General features: G+C 29.1%; 1 protein-coding gene across 3 annotated transcripts in view; it reads right to left on the bottom strand.

Annotated features, from left to right (window-relative positions):
- Positions 1-13,710, bottom strand: part of LOC107445441 (dilute class unconventional myosin) — a 130,442-nt gene that overhangs the window by 17,177 nt on the left and 99,555 nt on the right. For 2 of the 3 annotated variants that reach the window (XM_043053814.2, XM_043053815.2), the window contains exons 32-34: positions 12,950-12,982; positions 7,762-7,902; positions 2,689-2,840 (exon numbers count right to left, since the gene is read on the bottom strand). In XM_043053814.2, the coding sequence (XP_042909748.1) occupies positions 2,689-2,840; positions 7,762-7,902; positions 12,950-12,982 (326 nt within the window). The remainder of the gene's footprint in view (positions 1-2,688; positions 2,841-7,761; positions 7,903-12,949; positions 12,983-13,710) is intronic. The other variant, XM_043053816.2, reaches the window with a different exon arrangement.

The following is a 13,710-nucleotide window of genomic DNA, read 5'->3' as shown; positions in this document are numbered from 1 at the left end:
AAAACAAAGTGGAGTGTCTAGTCTATTCTCAAAATCTCCACAGATTAAAAACATTAAGCAGATCCACCATTTAAGAGTACAAGAAGGCATACCAGAAGAGTTTTTTTTAGTGAAAGATGTTGAAAGAGAAAATGATGAATTCAAGATAAATACTGGGGGTTGATATATGGTTAGATAGGAGGACATGTTATATCCTGGTGTGGTAATGTCTGTTGCAGAGAAAGAATTTAAAGTCAATGTAATGGCTGCTGTGGGAATCTATTGTAAATGGCCAGAAAAAATAGATGAAATATTCTACCAGAAAGAAAGCATGGTTAAAAGAATTGAGCCCCCTGTACTAGTTAATAACAGAGGACTTAATAAGTTTGCAGTTATGTGTGAATTAAAAATTCCCTGATAATTCCAGGTGGGTGGCCACCCTGATTCTATTCCCTTTTTAGCAGATAAATTAAAAAGCAGTACTTGAGTTCTTTTGATGACTGAAACGAATGATTGTATGGAAAATATTTTGTTCCATATCTTTGGTTTAACAAATGGATTTCATAAGCCTTCTTCTCTAGAAAGATACCTCCTGGACGATATTTCAACTATGGTAGAAAAAACCTTCCATTTTAAATCCTTCACTAAAAGCACAATGTGTAGAACATGGGTGCTCAATCTGGTATGTTTTTTAGTTAGTTTAACATGTTGTACATAGTTGGCAGCACAAATGCTGATATAGATGGTAGAAGTGCTGTCATAAATACAATCTCTTATCTATCATAAAATATTAGTCCAGTCTCAGCCTCCACCTAGGTATGTTGCTTTGTTTCTTGTGGCCTGCATGCTTGATTGTTGGGTTAATTGATCTATGTTTCATCCATCAGAACCTAACATTAATAATTTAAATAACAAGAGATTATTTAAACAAATAAAGTTTTCAATTATCTCCTCTGTTGCATGATGCAAAATTTCAGTTCGAACAATAACATTTCTGCAAAATCTCAGGTTAATATCTAATTGTTTTTAATTATATTTATTTAAAGCTTCCTCATACATTGAAGTGCAAAAAAGTTCCCTACTTATATCATTTTTGTCAGAAAATAGGATACCATTCCATAAGACATTTCATACGAAACTTCAGTCCTGTTAGGGAACATGGCTTGAAATAGTTCACTAATTCCATCAAATGAACAAATTTAATAGTTGTATCCCTCTTGGTTTAAATATAAAACTGGGTAAGAATTGGAATTTGTTGGATCCAATGAAACACGGATGCCGCCACTTAATGTTAAAGAATTCTTTAATTTTGACTGTGATGAATCCAAAGCATCTTCTTTTGCATTTTCTATGTATTTTATTCAATTTGTGTACCACAACAGTAGAATTTTTCTACCATTAGAAATTGCTGCATTTTCTCTCTCGCAGAAATGACCCATGAAACTTACTTTCACTGTGAGAACATGTGTAATTCATTTCCAAAAAAATTCTTTTGATTTAATTAATCCTGACTAAATTTTGTTTGTAACAATAAATGTTTTGAAAACGAAACGAGCGCCGACAAATATAGATTGAAAACGACTCCATAATCATTCAACTACACATGAAAATAGAAACACAATAAGAACAGCAAAAAAATAAACATGCGTAAACATAACTAATCTGTACGAGGAAATACTGCCTTGCTTTTGGAACCATAGAAATCATGAAGAAAAATAGCGGTGAAAAATCCTCACTTAAAAGAAGGGAGTTTTTTCTCCAATAAATCAGTTACGTTTTTTAATCTTTTTTTTTATTTTTCAGTTTGAATTTTTTTGTTGTGGAGCATTTCAAGGAAGTCCTAAAAAAAATGACGAAACTTAAGCTTTATATTGAGAAAAATACAAGTCAAAATGCTATTTTTTTTCAAATGTAGAACACACATAAGACAGACACTTAATAGCATTTTTTTCTTCAAAAATGTAAGAAAAATAGGAAAACTGTGAAGCCTGCTAAAATGAAATGAAAATATAAGACTGTAATAAACTAGATTGAGGGTCTCCAAACTAGTTAGTCTCAAAGACAAATCTTCCACTAATGTATATATATTATAATCATATTTTTATATATGCTTCTAAAGATATATTAATACAATATCAGAATTATATATTATACAATATCAGAATGATAATAACATTAATACAATATCAGAAAGCACTATTTTTGAGGCTATAATCATGCGGGTTGATGAAGAGTTAACATTTTTTAGTTGTTAATTTCTTTTTTATGATTAATATATATATATTAAAAATAATGTAAAAAGCTAACAGTTTAAATTTTGTTAGAAGAAAACATAAAATTAATTTATAGTAATTTAATTTAGCCTGAAACAAAATCATACAAATGCTCACTTGAACAAAAATAAATCGCATCAGATTTTATGAAAGAAGTTTAGAAATTGCTATTTATTATTCGATTGATTATTTTTAAATGGCATGCAGATCTCTATTTCAAAATAACCCACATAGTTTGATAGCGGGTACAAAGGAATTACTTAGAAAAAATCCTTCATAGACTCTGTTAGTTAAGTAAAGATTAATTTGATTCTTCTATTTTGAAAAAAGAAATGTTTTGTTGGTATACACCATTAAGAGATAACTATTAAAAGAGAATTCTTTTTTGATTAGTGAACTCACCACCTTGACTTGTTAAAAAAAAAGATTTCAGTACCTTGATAACTCTTTTTATTCCATGTACTGTGTTATTTAGTAGACTCCTAACTTTTTCGTCATCGTTCATGTAATCTGTATGTCGAATACACATAAATAATATGTAAGCTGGCAAACCAGGTACTAAAGTTGCAGCGATTTTTGGCTTCATATCTGTAATATAACATTAGCATTTATAAACTTTTAACATGCATTTATATAAAAGAAAAGTTAATACAGTCAAACCCCGCTATAGCGAACTTTCAAGGGATTGAAATTTCTGTTCACTGTAACAGAGAGTTCACTATATCAGTACTGTAAGCAATTTTAACTCATTTTTCCGAACTGCTTTCCTTTTATGACACATTATTTAAATAAATGACCCACAGAAAAAAGTACAAAAAAGATTGAAAAAACAATATGTAGTTACAAAAAATGTGTTCACTTTTATTTTTTATGACTTTTCATATTGCGTACAAAACATTTAGGGATGGGAAACTGAGATAGAAGAAGCAAACAAGAAAAATGGTTACATTCCATTCAATAGATAGTTTTAAAAATCAATATATGCATTTTATGTAGAAATTTCAAAATTATCCAAACAATGAAGAAAATAAATCAGTCAAAGAGAGAAAAAAAGTTGATAATAAGCAATTTCCTCTCTTCTTTTGGTTCACTCTATGCACACACAAAAAAAAAATATTATATGTGTATAGACGGGAGCGAACATTTCGTTCACTCTATCTGGGAGTTCACTATAATGAGGGTTTCAGTGTATTACACAGAATTGTCTCATTTAAATAGTTGTTACACAATCAAAAGTAATTTCTATTAAATTAAGCAAGGTAGAATTAAGTATAGATAAATCCATTTATTGGATCAACATAAATGCTTCAATTTGTCTTGATATTGTAAACAAAGACTAAACAGTTGCAAAAACAGACATCAGTGATTGTTTACAAACAAATATGCATAAAATAAGCCTAACATTTATACATCACCAGGAACACAGAGAACCTGTTTTTAACATGTATTACATCTCTTTCTCCACCTATAATGACCTTAAAATTGAGAGGTTTTCTCTCTCTGAACCGATCATCAAAGATGATTTGGTTATTCGTCACAATTTACAAGAGGAATACGTTTTGCGCACGTACATCAGTGGAAGGGAAATTATAAGAAAAATAGTAAAAACAAATTTTGGAAGTAAAAAAATTTTTTTTTTTAATTGGAATACTAAAATGGTTAAAATGTGGCTCATTTTTTAATTCTACATCAGTGGAAGGGAAATTATAAGTACATCAGTAGAAGGGAAATTATAAGAAAAATAGTAAAAAAAAATTTTGGAAGTAAAAATAATTTTTTTTAATTGGAATACTAAAATGGTTAAAATGTGGCTCCTTTTTTAATTCAATATTAAAGTAAGCGTTATACTGTGTTCAACCATTTAAAAAGTAATCTGAAATACTCGTTAAATTATTGTAACGAAAAACATAATTAATTTTGCCAGTGAGGAAAAAAATAAAAAACCATTATACATTATATAACAATGATCATTTACCCAAATAAAGCAAAATATAAAACAATAAAATAGATGTATCCATGACGCATTAAGGAAAGGTCAATCCAGAGTATAAATCAATAACACACCACGTAAATAATCAATCTCAGTAAATCACAGCTCATTAGTAAGAAAAGCATGGAGATGAAAATAAAAGAAAGCTTAAAAATAAACGTAACAATAATCTACATAAACCAGAAAAAAACTGCTTATTCAATCATTTGAATAAAACAAAATTCAAAAAATAATATTGACTATAAGCAGACATTGAATTCATTGAATAGTAAATGAAGGATCAAGAATTTAAAGTAGATAGAAATTCTTTATAAAAATAAATAGGCTGTATGAATATTTTTTGAAAAAAGAAAGCTTGTTTTTACAACTTTTCCTTGATGCTATAGAGATCAGAAATGAAGTCTTTCTGTTTCTAAAAGACATTCGTTTTAATTCACTCAGAGTAAGTAACACAATAAATCGCATGGTTGCCACAGGAAAAAAAATGAGTAAAATAGTTCTTTTTTGTAGCCTATCGCATGAAACTAGTTGCCAAAAACTACGAAAATAATTGTCTAAATAAGAACAAAAATTCAGCAAAAATTTTATTAAATGACTTAATTGTCATATACCATGATCCATTTAGTCAATTTGGTGGCAATGATACTTTTTATGTAAACATTAGTGTTTTAGCACTAAATTTTTATATAACATTTTTTTGTATATTTTCAGAAAATTAAATAGTTTTAATTGCTAGAATTCATTCAAAAAATACTTTTTTATTTAAAAAAACACACTTTTTCTAAGAAATTCTCCCTTTTATCAATTGATTTAGCAAATATATATATATTATGAAAAGTGATTACTCAAATTCAAAATTCATGCATCGCAATATCATATTAAAAATTGGGTTTTCAAAATCATGCAGAATTTCATAGCAAACACCGTTGAAAAGGCGATCGAGAAACAAAATAGACTTACGACAGAATCTGTGCAAATTGAACACATTAAAAAGTGATGACTCAAATTTGCAATCTAAAATTTGTTTAATTTGTAATGCTTTAATTATTTATTTAATTTTTTTAAATTTTATTACTCTTATTTTAAAGTTTTTTTTTTTAAAGAAAAGAAATTCAGTGTGTTCAGAAGATTTGGCGGGTTGCAGGTTTTCAACTCAATTTATGCTAAAAAAACATTGCTAAGAGTACAGAAAAGTTTCCTTTTCCTGAAAATAGTTGCTTTTTTAGCCTTATCAAGCAAAAAAAGTTGCCATAGTCGCCTCATGCTGAAAATAGGTGCATTTTAGTTGCCTGTGGCAATCCTGAAATCGGCCATAATATCTCTTTCTCTTTATAGCTTGGTCTGAATATGGTTCTCCTCATTATTACCAAAAATTAGAGTTGATGTTATTCCAAGCATTCTTTCCCTAATTTCTTTGTCTTAAGGTAAGTGGGCAATTCCATATGTGACGGAATGACATTTTGACTTGCAAAATAACAATTAATTGAAGTTTCTATGTATCTAATTTCAAATAAATTTTTTTTCCCTCATGCATATCATTATTATTGGCATAATGCGCTTCATAAACTAAAAAAAAACAAACAGGATTTTCTATCTTTTTTACTTTTAATTTTACGAACTTTTTATTTGCGTGACGGAAGGACATTTTGGCAACCAAGCTTTTGGCATGCCGCTTAGAACTGGTAGTTTCTGCGAATTTTGCAGCTATTATTTTTCTGAACTATTTTATACTTTTAGTATAATGTGTAAGCAATGTAAAATGTGAATTTGGAAAATTAACCTCAGGTTGGCTAGCAGTTATTAACATCTATTTGCTGTGACGGAATGACCGTGACGGAATGACAAAAAGTTTAGTAGAAGAAAGCCTTCATTTAAAAAATGTTTTATTAATATGTAAATGATAAACAGAATGTAACAGATAAACAGGATTAATATTTATGTAAGAATTAGTAAAAATTTCAACAGTTTGAAAATTAGGTTGTCTCTGAAGAGGTTTTATATCTAACTTGCCAATGTCACATCTTATCTTCGTTCTCAGGAAATTTATGCATTATTAAGACATGTGACGGAATGACGTAAAAGAAGTTACTTTTATTTTATATATTAAACTTAAAATGTTTAAATTTTGTTCTATATGTATATTTTTATCAAAATATTGCAAAAGAAAGATACATTTCTTTTATTTTAAAAGTATTTTTCAAGAAAACAATTTGAGCACAAATGTGAACAATTCACTTGTCAACCATGTGATTACTTAAGAATGCTGCCAGATTCAAAAAATTAAAAATTATCAAAAATGAAACGGCAATATGTAGACTTTGGCTATTTTTGAACATATTTTTAAAATTAAAATATGCAATTCATAAAAAAAAAAAAATTTCACTTAAAAGTTGACACTTCCGTGGAATTGAAAACAGTTCTCATCACCAAAAAAACATAGTTAAGGCATTCCCAGCAATTTCTTCCTTTGCCACTTTCCATAATGCCGTCATGATATCAGTTTTTACATAGTTTTGTAAATATTGCCTCAGAAAGGTCACCTGTGCCTTTATTTCTATTGGATGGTCCGCAAGCCATTATCCATGGGCTGCAGAATTGACTCGCTTCATTACTATTGTGTGCCAACCAATCACCCAGGATTAAAAGTAAATCTTTTTCTCTACTCCTTAAACAGGGTGAGTAGCCAAATTATTAAACAAAAAATAAGCACCTTTTAAGCACTTTTCAAGCACTCAAATAATATTTTTAAGCACTTTAAAAAAATATCATAATTAGGTAGGGTTGGAAAGTTTTTGACAATTGACGGTTTAATCTGGTATTAATCGTCAGGTCAAAAAAAACAAAACCTTTTGGCATTGTTTTTGACAATTGTTAAAATTTTTGAATTATGTAAATCGAATGGCGTTTTCATACACTACAGACTGACGATGCGCCAAGGAAATAGGTTGGGGTTAAATTAATTGTGAAAACGTTGAATAAAACAATGTGAACAATGTCTTTTTGCATAATTCGTAGCGAAAATTAACATGGTAAACAAAAGATCTCAATTTATAAAAGGGAAAATTAAGCACTTTTTAAAAACACCCAATGAAAAAAGCACCTTTGAGGGCTTTTAAAAAATGCACACTGTTAAATAATACATAATCAGGGGAATGTTTCCCCTCTCCCTTTATTTTAACTGATGATCCTTTCATTTCCCTATCCATAAAGTGTTTTGAAAAAATGCCATAATTATTTGAGTAGAGCTGCATTTTTTTAATGGAACCCGCATCACCAGAAATGACCCATCATCAGAATGATAAATCACCAGAAATGACTAAATGGCAAGTACACAAAAAGTGATTTTTTTTTAAATAAAGGAAATTATTTTGATTTTGAACCCTTCTGGGAAACCGGACTTTGTATTGTAAACATAAAAGGAAAATATTCTCAAAACACCAGTGGAGATATGAATCTGACACATCAGTTGATTTAGGTGGCTGAAAAGAAAAATATATGCATGAAAGTGGAGTTCTATACCATAAATTAAATTTTTAATGATGGTTGGCTCATCCTGAGTCTTGTATTCAAACATTCCAAGGTATTCAACATCTTTGTGCTTTATGAGGGGCATGTCATTTGTTTTTTCTTTGCCTCCTTCAATATCCATGGGTTCACCACCTGCAAAAAATAGATATGAATGGATCATGGAAAAACTAATGCGTCATTCAAGTCTTAACAGCCACCCTAGATTTTATAATAGGACAACAACTTCTAACAATCACAGTTAATTTTTGTAATTTAGCATTGGAATTCTAAATTATTTGTTAATTTATCATTTCTTATTTTATCACCTAGCTAAAAAGCAACAGTTATCAACTCTGTAGCCCAACCCATTCTGATCCTGCATTTGAGTTACACAGAGAGCAACCTCATGCCTGAAAGCAAAGGGACCACTTAAGATATTTTGTGTCAGTACTGAGACCGCCTGCTGCCTGGTTTGTCTTATCAATAATGAATCAAAACAGTGCCGAGTGAGGCATCTCGGCCAATCAAAACAGAGAGAATGTTTGAAAGAAAAGACAACCAGGAGTTGAAACTGCAGTTTCTTGAGATTAGTTAAGAACAGGCCAGGGGTGATTGTGACACAAACTGAAAAACTGTGAAAATTTTATGCGTCAAAACCCGATAAGATATTAACTTATATACTATTCTAGGGGTGCACAACCTGCGGCCTGCGGGCCAAATGCGGCCCGCCAACCCTCAATGTGCGGCCCCCTACCGCAATCTGAACAAAATGAAAAAAAATAATTACATTTTTTTTTAAATAAAAAAAAAATTCGGAAATTTGAAATTTCCGCATTTAAGTTTTTGACGCACCCAATTTCACTCAATGTAGTTTTCGATCGCTTTTTTTCGATGGTTATCTCTACAGATTTAGGCATAGTTTTGAAAATACCATTATTTTGAACACATCATTATTACGATATACGAATTTCTAATTTTAGTTATTACTTTTGACTCTCTTCGAGTGCTCCGATTTTATCGTAAATTCAATGACTTTCCGGTAGTTATTGCTGCCCATTTTCACGTATTTTCTGAAATCGCGATTTTTAAAAAGTTATGAAACGCTTTATTTGTGCAAACTTCATGAAAAATCTAATCTTTTTCGGCAGTTGTTGCTACNGGTTAGAACAATGTTTTTATAACAATTACTACCTAAAATTGCTATGAATATGTTTGTCTAAATACTTTGGGTGTTCCCTTTGGCATGCGGCCCTTCATTAGTCAATCTGCTGCGCATGTGGCCCTTCACTCAAAAAGGTTGTGCACCCCTATACTATTCAATATTAATATAATATTTTATAATTAAAATACTTATCAATAAAGAATATCACACTTCTATAGTAACTCATTTAAGAAAAAACTTAGTTCTTACAAGTATCGCAATATTGGATTTTTGAATCATGTAAATACAAATCGCGATACACATGATTTTTTAGATCCAGTTAATGGGAATAGCGACATCAGATTTTAAACTCGCTTGATTATGAAACGCGATGCGCTATTTTGAAATCAAATGAATAGGATTCGCAATGAATAACTGTTAAATCAGGTAAATACGAAAAGCGATGCTAGCTAATAAAATTGAGAGCATATGAATTTTGACATTAGAGGATTCCAGCAACAAACTAACAATTATAATTGCGGAAGAGTCATGTGTTTAAAAACATCTCGTTTAAGCGATCCAACGAAGACTTCAAAGTTTAAATTCTAGATTGCAGAACTTAATTCGTACTCTAACTTTAAATTGTGGTGAAAATTTTGTCGGATTATAAGTTCTTATTCGTTGAAGTCCGCAAATCAATGGTCTTGAGATATACAGAATTCTGCGAAAAAATCACATGCCTTGCTACTAATTCCAGGGTACACACAGAATACAATCACCCCTTACAAGCTGTGGTTAAGGGAAGTGTATATTCAAAGATGCAAATCTGTTTCACTGAGAAAGCATTTGGAAATCCCCACAATTACAATGCAATGTTGTTTTGAAGCTGAAAAACAACCAAGCGAAGCAATATATTTAGGAGCTATTCATTTTAAAAAGAATCACATTAAAGCATATTGTCTCACTACATATAAAGAATGGGCATACACAGAAATAGATATAGTTTTTAAAATTAATTGCGAAGAAATAAAATATGTAATATGAGATTTCATTTTTTTAAGGATAATTATTTTTTAATGTATGCTAATGAATGCAGTGAAATTAACACATTAGAAATAAAAAAAGGTGAATAATTAAGTATAATTTATGATATTTTTTCAGAAAATAAAATTAATTTTTATTTGCTAAGAGCATCTCTTTTATAAGCATGGCTCAACAGCATCAGTGTGACTCCCCCCAAACAGTTATAGAAGTTTAGTGTTCTTAAGATTTTTTGAAATTAAAACAGGGTACACATAAATATTAAAATCACTTCACCCTTTTAAATTGATTATATTGCACCAAAGCAAGTTTAATGGATTTTGTAACTTTGATTGAAGTAACCTGAAAAAAGGCAAAATGTATGGTTATTCTAATGGTTAAAAAAATTACCAAGTGACTAATTAAAGTGCCAAATAACTTTTTTAAATTCAAATGATCATAATTGATACAAAAATGGTTTTAAAGAAACTATGTAAATAGCTGTTGACAAATAAAAAGAACAACTATAAGTACACAGAAACAACATTTCCTAAATCAGTTTTCTTAAATCCCTGTTAGCCTGATGTTTTTTAAATGTAGAAATAACTGAAGTTCGTTCCATAGAAAGTGACATCCAAGATGTATAAAACATGTTAAAGAGAGAACGTTAATTGAGTTAATTGAGAAGATGAAACATTTCTGTCTTCTTTAGGGTGCTTTTTATTCTTTCTTTGATAAATTCTTTTAAAATTGAGTTAGACAATTAGAAGCATTTAGCAGTGGACCTTTCAAAATATTAGATCACAAATATTCCCTTTCTTTTTTTTTTAGTAAAACAATATAACAAAATGTTACGCAACATGCTGAAAACAATACACTTTTTTATCTAAAAGAAATGCTTTTACTTATTTAATTTATTAATGATCCTATTTAACATATTAAGAACACGAATTTTTCACTAATTTTAAATGGATGCGTTTAATTCATAATACAGTGTTCCCCACTCATAAAAAACCTGATTTAAGTGCTTTTAATATCAAATCTACAAGAACAGAAACATTGCAATTTAAAAAATTATCATAACTATCCTTTAATAAAATCATTACCGCCATTTAATACAATTCAGCTGTTGGAGAGCATGTGTTTTAAAAATGAAAAAAGGAGATGTTTTTTTCGTATCAAATAATTTATGTCTTAACTTTTATGCTTTGAAAATTATGTAGCAGATAAAAAACTAATTCCAGTTACAAGTTTAAGTTTGTTACTCTTTGCATATTTTGCCTGGTCAAGTATTTTTTAAATTAGCTCTCAAGAAACATACGACCCATTCCTTCCAAATTGTGGAGAGAATTTTTTCCATTACAATTACTGATTGAATTGGTATTTAATTTGTGTACCTTACAATTCAACATTTTGTTTGATCTTTAATATATTAAATGAAAAAAATAATAATCTTCAACTCAGAAATATCTTTGGATAAATAAGTTTTATATTTGTGTGCAAAAAAATGTTGATTAATCTTGTTAGTCTAATGTGACGCTTATGGTCACTTAATTTAGGATCACAATAAAACATTTAAAAAAGATTTATCGTAAAGTCCAAAATAATTGATTAGATTGAAAATACTGCAGAAACTTCCATTTGTACATAGAACCTTAACAAATATAAATAAACTCTCTCGATTAAAGTGTTAAGAAATACATGCCGAAAAGGGTTGATCACGAGTCTATAGTCCAAGTTTGATCTCTTACGAGACCTTTCCGGAATTTATACAGCAATAGTTCTATAAAAAAAAGTATAGTATATAAGATTAATAAAAAGACTACAGCACCGAGTAGTGAGGGGTTCACCAACAATAATGATGAAGATCAGTATGGGTAAGTTCTCTCCATGCCAATTAGTTCGTTTGTTATTCTTAATTTCTTTGCAATAATTAAAGTATTTTAAATGAATTCAACAATATATAAATAAAACGATCACTGGTTAAAATGCCTAGCAGTAGTTTGTGTCTTTCAAACACGGTAACAGTAAGAAAAACAACAAAAGTAAACAAAAATAAATGAATAAACAAAATAAATGAATGATTAGGTGTTGCGATTATACATTCTTAACACGTAAAATGACTCTTATTTATTACCTTTTTACTTTGATATGTTCAAATATACATATATTTCTAATGTACAGTTGATTGTTTTTCAAAATATTAAAATCGTTCATTTTATTATGTACTATACTAATACAAAAATGTTTTTACATGAAATTATAATTAGGTACATATTTTAATAACAAAATGATATTTACTTCAAAATATACCGACGTTTAGGAAGGAAAATAGAACAATAATGAATGAGAAGCAACTACAGAGAAATTTTACAGAAAAAATTTAGAAAAGAAAATGCATAAATATTTCTGTTAGGAAAAGACTATAAATGTTGATGAATCCTTTCCATTCATTTAAAAATACAATTTCAAAATCTTTTTGCATGTGTAACATTTGTTGTGTTAGGTAATCCCCCAGAAATAAGGAAGACAAGTTAAAAAGATTAATTTCGTTATTATAATAGATTAGATTATTATTATTATAATAGGTAAGAATTAAGTACATGATTTCTCCTTTCAAAATGAAATATCTTTTGAAACAATAATTAGGCTGAATTTTTTCTTGAGTTGAAAGTAATTCGAAATTTCAAAACTGACTTGAAAAACTAATTAAACTTTTTAACAGGGTTGGCAAAAGATTTCAGAAAAACCTGAAATTGTGAAAACTTTTTAACAGGGTTGATAAAAAAACCCAGAAATGTGAAAAAACTTAACCTCTCAGGATTTTTTTAAAAAATCCCCAAAACTATATATATATAAAACATTGGAAATGCAAACAATTGAACAAAATTTTATTATTAGGTGTAGCATAACATAAAGCAAACACATGATATAAAAATGTTTTTGAAAAAACATGAAATGGTGAGTTTTTTGGAAAAAACATTGGGTCCAACCCTGTTATTTTTAGTCCTAATTAAGGATAAAAGAAATGGAACTCACTGTGAGGACTGATTGACGCAGAAGAAGGTTTGCCTGTAGAAAAGAGGGAAGATTAATGGAAAATCAATACCCAAAAGTTCAACAGAGAGCATATTTGAATTCCACAAAGCATAGTTCTTAAATTTGCACTTTATTCTTACAGAAAATTTCTTTTTTTTAAAAATAAGATTTTAGTATAACATTGGAAATAATATCTTCAATTACCGGAATTATTACTAATAGCTCAATTTTTATGATGTTCATGGATCCTTTTGATTGTGCCTTGAATTCCATAAACAAAGGGTTGGACATTCAACCATTTTTGAAACAATTACTTGCAAAGTCTCTTTAAAAATGATCACTCTTTGCAGATCCAATCATTTGGCCATCAGACCACAGGTGATCTCTATTCTAGAGAAAGCAAATAACGAAGGGTACTCGACCCAATGAAAAGCTGACTTTTGCAGATTTTAATACTTTTCTTTCAGCTGAAGTAAAGCAAAGCTATTATTTCTTATCAATATAATCAATGAAAAACCAAATTAATTCTTTTTGTTATATTACCTTCTATCCTTAACTGAATTTAAGTTTTGGTGAAATCAATGGACAATAGAATTAGAAATGAAAGCAACTAATATGTGACAATTCCTTAAATTTGTAATGATGTTATGAATTCTCTTTTGTTTACTCTTTGGTGCAATGTTATTCATATTCACTCATTTGCCTTTATTTTACTTTATTGATTTGCGATTTCATTTCAAGATATTTATTATCGGCATTTC

The sequence above is a fragment of the Parasteatoda tepidariorum genome, chromosome 6 (assembly GCF_043381705.1).
Source record: "Parasteatoda tepidariorum isolate YZ-2023 chromosome 6, CAS_Ptep_4.0, whole genome shotgun sequence".
Taxonomy (NCBI): Eukaryota; Metazoa; Arthropoda; class Arachnida; order Araneae; family Theridiidae; genus Parasteatoda; species Parasteatoda tepidariorum.
This window is presented reverse-complemented; position numbering and strand designations above follow the sequence as displayed.